Source organism: Myxine glutinosa, chromosome 2 (assembly GCF_964187855.1).
Source record: "Myxine glutinosa chromosome 2, kmMyxGlut1.1, whole genome shotgun sequence".
In the NCBI taxonomy this organism is placed as follows: Eukaryota; Metazoa; Chordata; class Myxini; order Myxiniformes; family Myxinidae; genus Myxine; species Myxine glutinosa.
Window position 1 is genome coordinate 38388145 of NC_136262.1, and position 15533 is coordinate 38403677.

Genomic DNA, 15533 nt, shown 5'->3' on the forward strand with positions numbered 1-15533 from the left:
AGAAAGATCAAAATGATAAAATATGACAGAAGAAAACAACAACAAATAACAAAAATAATGGCATTAAATAACACACTGAGATTTTACTTTTAATCACAAGAATAAATTTTGAATGAAAAAAAAACCCAGCAATAATCAACTACATATCAGTGATCACAAAACGATTGCTACGGGTAATCCTCCCCTCACCGGCAGAGACTTACCCCAGGGTTCACACAGCTATGGAAGACCAAATTTCGAGGAGTTTTCCATAAGTTTTCTAGACCTTTAATAGAAATGTTTTATGTAATAAGTGACATTGGAATAAACCACAAGAATAAGAATGAAACCTTGTTTGTTTGCTGCTATTCCGTTGAATATTTCAGTAACTAGAAGCACCTGCTCCATTCGGAAGCAGCCTGGAGAGATAAAATGGGAGGTGTGGCAAATTTATTTTGTGCCATGACTAAAACCCCCGTCTGCAGCAGCGTTCAGTAAACAACTTGTATTGTGGCATGGGTACAGGCGAAAATTTGTAAGTTGTCTCCCCTCCTCACAGGTGGACGGCTTTGTGCCCACGACCTGACCATATGTACTACCAACATGTATGCAAAATTTTGTGTAAATTGACCCAGCCCTGTTTTGTCCTATGATGTGCAGACGTACAAGCAAACATACAGAGAATGGCCTGATTTTATTTGGTAGGATAGTATACCTAAAGGCGACCCCTGGTTGACGGATGACCGAAACGAGCTTTAACGCCGAGGCATACTTCGAACCTTGGCGGGATTGTCTTTGGCGCGTGCGGGAAAGCCCAAAGCCTTACCTAATCGGGAACACATGGGGTTAATCCGAACCCACAGAACAAAGAAACAAACAGGACAATAAATTGAAAATCAACAAATAATGATTTAATGAAAATAAATGCAAAGACAATTAAAATGTTGAGGTAAAAACTAATAGTAACAGGCTAAGGTGAGGGACCCTCCATACAGACTCAATTACAGACACAGGAAGAAATAAAAGAAAATAAAATGGTTTGGTAATCGGCCGGCACTCAGCTTTGCAGTTTAACCGAGGGCTTGAAGATGTTCGTCACCTCCAAACCACCACGCGGGAAGCCTCTTCGCCGCGCGTCACAGGGGTGGAGCCTAGTCACCCGATCGAGAATGCCCGGGTGTCTGGAAGCCCTGACGGTGATGTGAGCGCATGAGTCCCATTACATCAGTCTATCGCCATGACCAATCGTCATCTTCGGGGTGTGGCCTTGCTTGACGCCCAATGACAAAGGTCGAGGCGTGGCCTCCCCGTCACGAGTTGTAAACCACAGAATCAGTACAAGTTGTACCTTTTGTAGCATTAATCACCAGATTCTGTCACATGGATTGCTTACATGGAAGTCAAACTGCAATTAATGAGAACGGCACTCAGTAGAGCGCATACAGTACCTACGCCAGGCTGAACAGTTTGTTTTGTATCCCACTGATAGGCCGATCTGGATTCGGACCTGAACCAAAATCTAATCGGCTTGTTCTTGTCACCTAACCAACTCATCCACCTAGTTTTGTCATAAGTCATCCATAACGTTTTAAAAATATATTATATATCGCTTTTCACCCGATCTCTCAATGGTGAAGAATCACTTAAAAATTCAATCATTCTCATATCCGAATCCATATTTAGATCTTTCACCAAAATCCAATTCTTGTTCACAGACAGACACACAAAACAGACAGATAGGAGTGAAAACATAACCTCCATCCACCTTTGGTGGCGGAGGTAATAATTATCCTCATTTTCATTCAAATTTGAAGTCAACAAATGCGTGCTCTCCACATATGAAGTGGATATTCGGACTATAGTAAACCCTTGTTTTCTACGGGCGGTTATGTTTCCTCTAACCTATAAACTCATGCATCATGAATACTGAGCGTTCTGCAGACAGTACTCTACACACTGTGTGTCTGAGTTACCACGTACACCACAGCAGCCCCACTGATCTACAATTCTACTGTATGTGTAAAGTCAAAACCAAGGCAAAATCCCAGGGGTCATCAAATAATTTTTGGTTTGAATGGATAAACGCCATAGACAACTAACACATAATTAAGGGCAGAGAATAGAAGAAGATCAGACAGGATTAACTCAGGAATAATTCAGCAGGATTCGGATTACCTCAAATCCTGCGCAGACTGAGGAAACATTTATTGTGTTCTCAAAAAGAGATGGCTGGAATTAACAATTACGACTGGGCATGGTAGTTTATTTATATTGCAATTAAATAAATGAACAGGATTTTAACTAATTAATTGACATATGTGGGAAAATTACATGCCCAGACCGGGACTCGAACCCAGGTCCGCTGGTGAACTGTACCAGTGCTCTGCCATCTGAGCTATCTGGGTGACTTTAAACCAAGCATGCAATTTTCCCACACATATAATTGCCACTCTCTTTCTGGTACAGTTCACAACAGGACCTGGGTTTGATTCCTGGTCTGGGCATGTAATTTTCCCACATATGCCAATTAACATTGCAATTGTGCAATTTTAATCGAGACTTTTCTTTCAGCACTTGCATAATGCATACATGACCTGATGCCATGTTGAAAAACTATTCAGTCACACATTTTAAACTATTTAGCCACATGTTCTCCACTCCACCCTACAGATGTCCCTGGCAGCCCTACAAGTTCATGCCCATTCACATTATTCGCTATCTCTTCACCTGGTGGATGCTTCGCCTCTCTGCTGGGTGCTGCATCTGTGGGCTGAAAAAATGTTCATGGAGGAACATTTTCGATCCATGGTACTGGTATATTTTGAAAGACCTTACATGGTACCCTTTATTGTGTGCTCATGGCCATTTTGATTAGATTTTATTTTCTGTTGTGTGCGTTTTCGTTATATCGGATTGCGAGTGTGCTTCATTTATTTATTTTTCTGCAGTTTTCATCTCCGTCTATCTCTCGTAACCAGGATTTTCTTCTTATAATAAACAAACGTTACGCCTAGGTCCCCCATCGGTGAAGTGATGTGAGTTGACAAAGTGGAAGACGCAAGGCGGCCATCTTGGATTTTGACGTGGCGACCCAATTTTCAATAGCGTTCTCCCTTATGCGTAGATACACCCACACACCAGATTAGAAGTTAGTAGTTCGTTTATTTTTCAAGATATTTCGCTCACAAGGTTCAGACATATATATGGTGGCGGCCATCTTGGATTTTGACGTGGCGACCCAATTTTCAAGAGCGTTCTTCCTTATGCGTAGATACACCCACATACCAGATTAGAAGTTAGTAGTTCGTTTATTTTTCAAGATATTTCGCTCAAGATTCAGACATATATATGGTGGTGGCCATCTTGGATTTTAACGTGGCGACCCAATTTTCAATAGGGTTCTTCCTTATGCCTAGATACACCTACACACCAGATTAGAAGTTAGTAGTTCATTTATTTTTCAAGATATTTCGCTCACAAGGTTCAGACATATATATAGTGGTGGCCATCTTGGATTTTGACGTGGCGACCCAATTTTCAATAGCGTTCTTCCTTATGCCTAGATACACCCACACACCAGATTAGAAGTTGGTACTTCGCTTATTTTTCAAGATATTCCGCTCACAAGGTTCAGACATACATGGCGTCAGACATACATGGCGGCGGCCATCTTGGATTTTGACGTGGGTTGCACCCACACACCAAATTAGAATTCGGTCCTTCGCTTACGCACGCACGCACGTACGCACGGACGGACGGACACACGGACGTTGGGGAAAACCATAGTCCCCCTTTCGCTCCGCGGTGCGACGGGGGACAACTATTCAGTAAAAGCACGGTTTACGGAATAGTTGTCCTATGCTAGCAACCATTTTGACGTGGCTTTAATGGCAATTCCATAGGGGAGGATATAATTGGTAACATTCTCTTGAAGAACCCAGCGGAATTAACAATTCTGACCGGGAACCTGGCAGATTATTTATATTTGAGCAATTGTCTCGATTTTCAAAGAGTTTCAAGGACTTGGCCAAGTCTTTCAGACTTTCCAGTCCTGGAAAAGTGAAAAAGCATTTTCCAGGTATTTCAAAGAGTTTCATGGACTGTGCGGACCCTGTACCCTTGATGACCACCCACAACTTATCCTTGGTCCATGATGGCCATTTTTTTTTTCGGACCACCATATGACCTTCACCATTTAGGGACAGAGCGTAAATGAAGAAAATGTGTCCCCATCTACAATCTATACACATAACTCCGCATCATGAAAATCGGAGATACATTATCAAGGTTATGATCAAAAAGGTGTTTTTTGTGAATTAGGTCACAATCTGAAAAACATATGTCAAGGACACTAATCAAATATCAGGTGCACAACATCAGTGCAGGAACACAATTGTGTGCAGGTAAAAACATCTTGGAAGGCCAAGCGGTCTGAGATTCCGCATTGGCAAAATTGAGCGATGACAAAAATTGCAATTTTTTTGTTCAGACTGCCATTTCACCGTGACCTTTAACTAGGAGGGGTACGATGTAAATTAAGTGTAGATGTGCCTTGTTCTAGGCTATCTAGAGTGGGCAATTTTGTTCTGATTAGACAAACCTTAGTCGATTTATGGTGAGAATTGTTAAAATGTCTATAATTAGGCTGACCATAAAATTAGGTCAAGATCAAAAAATGTCAATCCGAAATACCTTCTACTCACATTATTGATGCAAATTAACATTCCGAAAGTCACAACCGGCTCCAACATACAGCTCAGAAATTGATACAGTTCAGAAATTGGGAGTGTTTGGAGCACAGAAAGAAAGAAAAAAGAAAAAAAAACTTTTTTTCCTTCCCTTAAATGGTCCACTCCACTCCTGGGGATCTAAGAACCTCTGAGGTACCATAAAAATAGGGGGCACTAATTGTAGAAACAGACCCTACAACAGCTATAAGTTTTCCTCTATCTTATAGAGGGAGGCTTAATAGAATGCTTCGATGAATAATGGTGCAAGCAGAGTTGTGCATTAGTGTGGTGCAGTCCACACCCTGGCTGTATGGTGCTGCTGGGCGAGGTGCGTTGTGACAAATGGACAAAGTGTGACTCTCTCCAGAAAGGCAGCCCAGAGTGTGAGCAGCAGTGAGCAGAGTTGTGCCAGGTCGGTGCTGATTTGCTCTAGTAGCTCCTCGGACTGAGACATGGCCTGTCAACAAGAGGCAGCGTGATGCTCAACACTCATTCGGAATGATGCAAGACCGACAAACTAAACAGCGAGAGAGGAGGGGAGGTTGCACATCATTTCGACGAGTTGAAAAACCTGAAACAGCTGCCATCTCTTTTTAGCATTTGATTATGCTTTACAACTCCACCCCTCAATATTTTCCAAAATTCCCTCTATCCAAAACTCACCCACTTATTCGTCCCCTATATGGAGGGGACTATAAATAGGTTTTCTATCCGTCTGTCACACCTGTGATTTTCTGCACTTTTTTCATACCCTTTAGCATATTCAACTGAAACTTGGTATATTGCATTATTGTGATAAGTTACAGAACATGTTTGAGATTCGGAGCATTTCACCAATTTTTCACAGAGTTATGCCCTTTTTGGACTTGGAAAAAAATCACATATTATACATGGATCCGTTTTCCAGACTTTTCCTCCTTACCCTTTAACATATTGAACTGAAAGTTGGTAGGGGACACATATAGTAAAGCAATTCACTCTCTTGTTAAATTACATCCAAATTGCTTCGTTCTTACATAAGTAGTTTGATTTAAGAAAGGCAAAAAAAAAAAAAAACGAGGAATAATTATTGCTAAAACATTGGCAAACAGAAGATTTAAAAACTTGAAGCTTCATACCTCTAGGCGAGTACAGATGTCATCAAGTATACCGTTTGCTCTGCATCTGTCTGCATAACACAAGGAGAGTCATTAGAATACACTATATGAAGATGGAATCATGACCGTTGGGGGCGAGCAACCATAAGATATTGGTTGTATTCCATCCATAGCACACTCAAATCGATTCTGTTGTGATATCTGGCATGAACGCTACATCAGAGAACCGGTCATATTTCCGAGAGGATGTTAAGGCCTTGGCTACACCAGCAAGTCTCCCTGCTGACCGGGTAAGGTCACATTTCAATTTCAAAGTCATGCAAAAAATAAAAGAATAAAAAAAGATTAGGACCACCCACGACCAACTGTGTAGGCATGGTGGTTTGCACAGTTATGTCTCATTCACACGGCGTTGTTGAAACACACTCACCAATGGCCTTTGCACCGAGATTCAACGTCCTCCCCATAAACCATGCCTCCTTCCCCATAAAACACCGCCTCCTCCCCCATAAACAACCTCCTCCTCCCGATAAACCGCCCTCTCCTCCCGATAAACCTCGCCCCTCCCCAATGAAACGCGCCCCTCCCCAATGAACCGCGCCCCCTCCAGAATGAACCGCGCCTCCTCCCCAATGAACCGCGCCTCCTCCCCAATGAACCGCGCCTCCTCCCCAATGAACCGCGCCTCCTCCCCAATGAACCGCGCCTCCTCCCCAAAGAACCGCGCCTCCTCCCCAAAGAACCGCGCCTCCTCCCCAATGAACCGCCCCTCCTCTCCAACGAACCGCTCCTCCTCCCCAATAAACAGCCCCTCCCCCCCAAATAAACCGCCCCTCCTCCCCAATAAACCGCTCCTCCTCCCCAATAAACCGCCCCTCCTCCCCAATAAACAGCCCCTCCTCCCCAATAAACCGCCCCTCCTCCCCAATAAACCGCCCCTCCTCCCCAATAAACCGCCCCTCCTCCCCAATAAACCGCCCCTCCTCCCCAATAAACCGCCCCTCCTCCCCAATAAACCGCCCCTCCTCCCCAATAAACCGCCCCTCCTCCCCAATAAACCGCCCCTCCTCCCCAATAAACCGCCCCTCCTCCCCAATAAACCGCCCCTCCTCCCCATAAACCGCTCCTCCTCCCCAATAAACCGCCCCTCCTCCCCATAAACCGCCCCTCCTCCCCATAAACCGCCCCTCCTCCACAATAAACCGCCCCTCCTCCACAATAAACTGCCCCTCCTCCACAATAAACCGCCCCTCCTCCACAATAAACCGCGCCTCCTCCCCATAAACCGCGCCTCCTCCCCATAAACCGCGCCTCCTCCCCATAAACCGCGCCTCCTCCCAATAAACCGCGCCTCCTCCCCATAAACCGTGCCGCCTCCCCATAAACCGCGCCTCCTCCCCATAAACCGCGCCTCCTCCCAATAAACCGCGCCTCCTCCCAATAAACCGCGCCTCCTCTGCATAAACCACACTTCAACATGAATGTGGAGATACCTTAAATCCAAGATAGTAGTCACACAAAATGATTGTCTACCAAAACTCTATAGCACCATACATCGTCAGGTTTCTGGTTACATCTGCTGACATAACATTATCTTCACCCATTCAGTCTGTTTTGCCATAATCACATTTTACTTTACCCTCGATATCCAGCAAGCATCTCGCCTCGTCCTAAATAATAGGCAATCAATTCCATAGTGAATTGAAAGTATGCCAGCATAAAACTGAGCAAAACATTTAAAAACTGCTTAGCAGGTGCCATTTTTATTGGGGTTTTTTATTTATTACTATTGCATTTTTTTTATTATTGCAAACAATAATACGTCAAGCAGGTGCCATTTTTAATGATGGTTAAATCGCCATAAGAGGAGTGGGAGTGGGATGGAAAACCCGTTAAACACGTGACGAGCTGAACAGCTACACTCAAATGAGCTTCACATTAGCCGGAAGGATGTGGCAAAGGCGCTGGGAGAGAGGGTCGTGCTTTGTAAAGAGAAAATTACGTTTTCACTTTATGAAGGTCGAGTTGAGTTTCACTTTCCTCTTTGTTCACGGGAGGGGTTGGGGTGGGGGAAGGGTGGAAGTGGATTCAACTGCAAACCGGCTGAATCACCCACACAGACAGACGCATTTCTCTCTCTTTGTCCCTGGAATGACAGCTCTGCAAGGGAGTTGAACTGCCCAGACTCCTGCACATCTCTACCTCGTTTGCCTGACCAAATCTATTCATTATCTCGTAAAATGTGTCACATGTAGATAGTACAATATATGGGAAACTGTGGAGCATTGTGTCTGTGCCACATCCACATAGACTTTTTTTTTTTTTTTTGTACACTGAATCGAGGCTCGAGAAAGAGCTGACATTTACTTCACAAACAAATCAACCAGACAAACAAAATATATAAAAAGAGGGAGCGGAAGACAAGAGAAGGGGAAACACACAAACACTTGAGAGCACACAACATTTAAGAGCAGGGAGATGTGTGGGAGGGAGAGGGCTTGGGGGGAGGAGGCGTGGGAACGGGGGGGGGGGGGGGGGGGGGAAGTATAAAACACAAGGACACCAAGGACTTCCAGGACAAAAGTTGGTATTTCAAAAAAGTGGAATTGGGGTGAAATTAGCGGGGATAGAAAAGATCAAGGTTTTGGATGGGGAAAGATAAGAGATGGTGGTGAACAGCTGTTTTAAAGACCTGGAGGGTGGAGTGGGATTGAAGAGAGTGAGGGAGTTTGTTCCAGAGGCGGGAGAAAAGAGGAATGAAGGAGTGAAGGTGAGCAGAGAGTCTTGATTTTGGCAGTTTAACCATAAGAGGGTTGCAGGCAGATCTTGTGCGACCGGTAGGAATATTTGCTGGACAGAGCCCAGAGAGAGCTGGGGGGGGGGGGGGGGCAAGGCCAGAGAGGAGTCGGTAGAAGACGGAAAGACCACCAACCTGCCTGCGGTGAGTGAGTGAGAGGCCCTTGGAGTTAGCTTCATCGCGGGAGATTCCAATGATTCTGAATGCTTTGGTTTCAACAGCGTGAAGACGAGCTAGGTGGGAGGCAGGAGCACCAGCCCAGAGGGGAGAGCAGTATTCCATTGAGCTGGGGATGAAAGCCTTGTACGTGTTGAGGAGCTCAGGTGTGCCAAGGAAGGACTTCGCACAGCGGAGGATGCCCAGTCGGCGGCTGGCTTTGGAGGCCAGATTTGAAATGTGGTTTTCCCAGGAAAGATCATGGCAAATAGTGAGACCCAAAAGCTTGAGTGACAGAACTTCTTGGAGAGGATTATTCAGAAAGTGGATGGGAGGGTTGTCCAGTCAGTCTTTTCGGAGGGACACCGTAAGAGTGAGAGATTTGTCAGGATTGAAAGACATGTTCCACTTGTTTGCCCAGTCTGATTTTGTCCAGGTCTGCAGAGAGTGAGGAGGCTGCAGACTGCCGATCTGAGGGATGAAGAATGGAGCGACAGAGAGTAGAGTCATCAGCAAAGAGATAGAGAGGATTTTCAAGAGAGTCAGAGAGATCATTGATGAAGACCAGAAAAAGCACAGGGCCCAGAACACTGCCTTGGGGAACTCCAGCCTGAACAGGAAGAGGAGATGAGAGAAACCCATTCAGGGCCACACGTTGACTACGACTAGAGAGGAAGTCCGCCAGCCATGCGTGGAGATTTCCATGGATACCAAAAGAGGAGAGTTTGGTGAGCAGAGCGGGGTGCCAGACCGTATCGAAGGCACGTGATATGTCAAGGGAGACAGCTCTAATTTCCTGTTTGGCATTGAGGACCTCCATCCATTGTTGAGAAAGCAGAAGCAGCATGTCCAGAGTAGAGTGACCAGGTCTGAAACCAAATTGATGATCAGAGATCAAGCCATTGGAGAAGAGGAAAGATTTCATATCTGAAGCAATGATGGATTCCATGACTTTGCTGATAATTGGGAGAAGGCTGATTGGTCTGTAGTTGCTGGGATCTGTTTTTGCACCTTTTTTGTGCAAAGTGGTGATGTTGGCAGATTTCCAAGCAGATGGCAGATGACCTTGAGCAAAAGAGAGGGTGAAGAGAACAGAGAGAGGGAGTGAAAGAGCGGCAGAACAAGATTTTAGGACCCGTGGGCTGATGCCGTCAGGTCCAGTTGCAGAATCCGAGTCGAGGGTTGACAGAAACTTTTCCACCTTGTCAGGAGGAAAGGACACAGAGTCCAGGAGCAGCTGGGTACGACTGGGTACGGTGGGTACAGAGAGGGATGGGTTTGGGACACAAGATTTAGAGGCAAACACAGAGTTGAGACATTCAGCTTTGTCACGTGCGGAGTCAGCCGTGTGGCCGTTTGAGGTGAGGGAGGGGATGGAGGGGGAACAAACACCAGAAACAGATTTGACCAGACGCCACCAGGATTTGGAAGAGGGAGACAGATAAGAGAGTTCTGTCCTGAGAACGGAGAGATATTGTTTCCTGGCTCTCCTGAGGGTGGACACACACTTGTTTCGGGCTTTGTGAAAGGAAATGAGAATTCCTTCCGTTGGATTTGCTTTCCAGGAGACGAAAGCAAGTTGTTTCTGGGCAATAGCCTCACCACAAGATTCCGTGTGTCATGGAAATCAATCAAGTCCACAACTTTGTCCCATAGGTAGGTTAAATCACAATTAGATCTTTGGCATCATCCTGTAAAAATACAATCATGCAATAGATATCAGGATCTTGGCATCATATAGAAAGGACCGATAATAATAGTCAAAGCAAGCGAGTCTAGCATATATGTGCGGGTACGTACCATTCACGACTACAAGACTACATGTCAAAGTAAATGTCGCAGGAGTGGCTCAGCGTCGCGGATGTCCCAGGTCTTATAGACGCCCCTCAGTGGTTTAAGCGAGCATCACTCCCGGGTTCAACTTTGGTATATTTTCACTACATTCTCCCCGCCGTTAGAACTATACTGCCGCTAGGCAGGTCTCAAGCGTGCGTCAGCATTAATTGATTGGGGTACGTCATCCCATGTCAGTCGGTCCACCCGTAGCGGTCGGGGTGGCGAACTGCCCTGCCAGCTCGTGTCCGGAAACTACCGGGTACGGCGTCCCCAAGCCCGGAGTCCCCTGCTTCGGAGTAGCCGCTGGAGGCAGGTGTCGGAGGGGGCACCTCAGAGCCTTCAGGCAGGGGTGTAGGTGACGACGGAAGTGACGACAGAAGTTCCATAGAGGAAGCTTCGGTAAAGTCCATAGACTCGTAGATCGGTTCGTCGATATCCCTATAAGGGTCGATGACCCCACATGGGGCGAGATGGCGTACGGAGACAGTGGACTCGCGTCCATCTGCCGTCATCACACGAGCATGCTCGGGATTAGCCTGGAGTACCTGCACCTTATCTACTAAGGGGTCGTACTTGCTTGTGCGAACCGCTCGTTTGAGATACGCCGGCCCCGGCTCAGCGAGCCAGCTGGGTAAAGATCGGATACTACCCGAGCTTCTAGGGTGGTGGAACAGTCTTTCATGAGGAGTCTGGTTGGTGGCCGTACATAGGAGAGCCCTGATCGAGTTCAGAGCCGCAGGTAGCGACCAAGCCCATTTATCGAAGCCCCGGCCGAGGGTCCTGAGGCTTAGCATGACGGCCCTCCATATAATCCCATTGAAGCGTTTGATCTGCCCATTCGCCTGGGGTCTGTACGGTGTGGTGTAAGTCGAAGCGACTTTATTTTGGAGCAAATAACCTCTCACCTCCTGAGACAGGAACACCGCACCCCGATCGGTATGCACGTAGGCCGGGTACCCAAACATAGAAAACAAATTCTGCAGGCACCGTATGACCGTGGCAGCCGTCATATCCACGCACGTGTAAGCAAAAGGGAATCGCGAGTACTCATCAACGATAGTGAGCAGATAACGAGAGTTACTCGACACCGGCAGCGGTCCTTTGAAATCCATCGCCAATCTCTCCCACGGTCTAGTAGCCCTAACCAGCGTCCCCAGGGGAGGGTTGTAAAAACGCGGTTTGAGTTCCGCACATATAGCGCAGTCACGGCAGATCCGGCGGATGTCCTCAATCGAGTATGGCAGATTACCACTACGCACAAAATGAGCGAAACGCGCCACCCCTGGATGACACATAGTGTCGTGCAAAGCGCGCAGTCCCTCCAAAGTTACGATTCCAGCGCACGTAGCCGACCTCGATAAGGCGTCGGCGACCAGGTTATCCTTCCCCGGGCGGTATTTGATGGTGTAGCAGAAGTCGGCGAGTTCGATACGCCAGCGAGTGATTTTCTCATTCTTAATACGTTGAGCATGTAAGGTGTCGTACATGAACGCAACGCTTTGTTGTTCCGTGATGATTTGGAAGCATCGCCCGAGTAAGTACGGTCGCCATCGCCGAATCGACTCGACGATCGCGTACGCTTCCTTTTCGACAGACGAATGCCTCCGCTCAGCGGAGGTGAGAGTCCGCGAAAAGAAAGCCACAGGGCGCCCCCCTTGGGAGAGAGTCGCCGCTATCGCATGATCCGAGGCATCACTTTCTAAGACGAAAGATTCGCTCTCGTCGATCGTCGCCACAGCGGCGCCAGCGATGTCGGCCTTAAGGCCCCCGAAGGCCGCCAAGGCGGCCGGGCTCATGGGGAACGTGTCGCAGGCCACGAGGGGGCGGAGCTTTGTGGAGAAATTTTGCACCCACTTCGAATAGTGGGCGAACAGCCCGAGAGCGTGCTTCAGCGAAGCCCGATCGCTAGGCAGAGCCATATCGAGCAAAGGTCGCAGACGCTCCTTATCCGGAGAGACAGAGCCATGGGTCACGGTGTACCCCAGAAGATCTATTGTGCATAGAGAGTAACGACACTTAGCCTCATTCATGGTTAGGCGATACCTCTGCGCGACCTCGAGGAAGCGCTTCAGATTAGCATCGTGATGCCCCTGGTCATACCCACAAACCGTAAGATTGTCCAGATATACAAAGACATCTGTCAAGTTCTCCTTAGTAACGAGGTCGTCTAGAGTCCCTGTATAAAGAGAGTTGTGCCATGCGCTGACCCGAGATTTCTGGTCACGTGATTTCGTGGCGCCATTTTGTGTCTAACTTCACCGTGCGTGAACGTCAGCTTGGTACGGGAATGTTGTTTATTGCCAAACAAAATGACTGGTTGTTCTGCTTTTGGTTGTTCAAACCAATCTGGGAAATATAAGATGTATAGATTTCCAAGTGATAAAGTCAGAAGACAAATTTGGGAAGCGAAAGTCAGACGAAAGAGCTGGAAAGCGATCGACTCCTCGAGACTCTGCCAGGTAGGCCCACGCCGCTTGATGATCGATGTTCAAAAGCAATTCTATCTGCTCGGTTTTTTTTTGGTTGTCTGTCCGTTGAAAACCCTTTTAAAGGGAAGTGATTTGTGTTTGTTTATAATCTTCAAGGAGCTGACCAAAAATGCATTTCCGTGGGAAGAACCCTGCTCAATTTTTTTCGGGTAGTCCTAGCGGACCGCATATTGTCATTGATTGATGAAATGTCCCGGTACAGTGACATTGCCTGGTCTGCGGTTGGGTAGTCTGCGGGAAATGTCACTGTACTTTTTCAGAGGGAATTAATTTTGATTTTATAGGGGTGGGAAACCCATGGTCCGTTTTGTTTTCAGTTCTGTCCGTCCATTCAAAACGTATTCCGAGGCAAGTTATTTTTTTGGTTTAAAATATTTAGCCTAATCGGCAATCATAAAAGCAATTTTAGGGGGGGACCTGCTCAATTTTTTTGCGGGTTGTGCAGCCATCCATAGGTCCAAAATTTGACGAGTTATTGTTTGCTTTGTACAGTGCTCATGCGTCTTGTGGCATATTAAGTGTTAATTAAGTCGCCAGCTATGAAACATATTAATCGATCAGGCAATATCCATCAGAGTTCTGGGCAAGGGTGTAGTAATAAATGAACGTTTCAATCTTACTAGATGCCGATGACGTTTTCCTTATGTCAGAGACAGAAGCTGACTTGCAGCTTGTTAAATCATTACAATGGAAATTGAATATAAATGTCGATAAAACTAAAGTTGTACACTATAGAAATATGGCAATACCACATACAGAATTTGTTTTAAGTGTGTTAGACTATATGTCGGCTGGAAGTCCTACACAGGAATTGCTCTCGGCACCCTTTAAAAAATATTGGATATGCCCAAACTCCTTTCTAAAAGTTTTTTTTTTTTTTTTTTTTTTTTTTTTTTGTATACAATATCGAGGCTCGTGAAAGAGCGAACATTAATCACATGAACACACAGAAAGACAAACCGACACATAAAACATATAACATAGGGAGCGGTAGACAAGATGGGGAGAGAGGGGGAAGGACACAAACACAACATTTGAGAGCAGGGACCGAGAGACATGGAGACATCGAGAGATCTGAGAGAGGGCGAGGGCTTTGGGGGGGGGGGGCGTGGGAAGGGGGCAGTGGGAGAGGTATAAAACATATGGACACTGCCAGGACTTCCAGGAAAGAAGTTGGAATTTCAAACAAGGTGGATCTGGGGTGAATTAGCGGGGGTAGAAAAGATCAAGGTTTTGGATGGGGGAAGATAAGAGATGGTGGTGAACAGCTGTTTTAAAGACCTGGAGGGAGGAGTGGGATTGAAGGGAGTGAGGGAGTTTGTTCCAGAGGCGGGAGAAAAGAGGAATGAAAGAGTGAAGGTGAGCGGAGAGCCGAGATTTCGGCAGTTTAACCATCAGAGGGTTGCTGGCAGATCTTGTGCGACCTGTAGGAATATTTGGGGGACAGAGCACAGAGAGAGCTGGGGGTGCAAGGCCGGAGAGGAGTCGGTAGAAGACAGAAAGACCACCTACCTGCCTGCGGTGAGTGAGTGAAAGGCCCTCAGAGATAGCTTCATCGCGGGAGATTCCAATAATTCTGAAAGCTTTGGTTTCAACAGCGTGAAGCCGAGCTAGGTGTGAGGCAGGAGCACCGGCCCATAGGGGAGAACAGTATTCCATTGAGCTGCGGATGAAAGCCTTGTATGTGGTGAGGAGCTCAGGTGTGCCGAGGAAGGACTTCGCACGACGGAGGATGCCCAGTCGGCGACTGGCTTTGGAGGCCAGCTTGGAAATGTGGTTTTCCCAAGAAAGATCATGGCAGATAGTGAGACCCAAAATCTTGAGCGACAGAACTTCTTGGAGAGGATTGTTGAGAAAGTAGATGGGAGGGTTGTCCAGTCGATCTTTTCGGAGAGACATAGTAAGAGTGTGAGATTTGTCAGGATTGAAAGACATGTTCCACTTGTTTGACCAGTCTGTGATTTTGTCCAGGTCTTCAGAGAGTGAGGAGGCAGCAGACTGCCGATCTGAGGGAAGAGGAATGGAGCGGCAGAGAGTGGAGTCATCAGCAAAGAGATAGAGAGGATTTTCGAGAGAGTCAGAGAGATCATTGATGAAGACCAGAAAAAGCACGGGGCCCAGAACACTGCCTTGGGGAACTCCAGCCTGAACAGGAAGAGGAGATGAGAGAAACCCATTCAGGGCCACACGTTGACGACGACTAGAGAGGAAGTCCGCCAGCCATGCGTGGAGATTTCCATGGATACCAAAGGAGGAGAGTTTGGTGAGCAGAGCGGGGTGCCAGACCGTGTCGAAGGCACGTGATATGTCGAGGGAGACAGCTCTAATTTCCTGTTTGGCATTGAGGACCTCCATCCATTGTTGAGACAGCAGAAGCAGCATGTCCAGAGTAGAGTGACCTGGTCTGAAACCAAATTGATGATCAGAGATCAAGCCATTGGAGAAGAGG

At 46.9% G+C, this 15533-nt stretch overlaps 1 protein-coding gene across 5 annotated transcripts in view; it reads right to left on the reverse strand.

The window, feature by feature from the left end:
• Positions 1–15533, reverse strand: part of LOC137421856 (protein FAM135A) — an 84295-nt gene that overhangs the window by 29667 nt on the left and 39095 nt on the right. For all 5 annotated transcript variants that reach the window (XM_068108330.2, XM_068108327.2, XM_068108328.2 and 2 more), the window contains 2 exons: positions 5828–5877; positions 5011–5166 (listed from right to left, as the gene is read on the reverse strand). In XM_068108330.2, coding sequence (XP_067964431.2) covers positions 5011–5166; positions 5828–5877 — 206 coding nt within the window. The remainder of the gene's footprint in view (positions 1–5010; positions 5167–5827; positions 5878–15533) is intronic.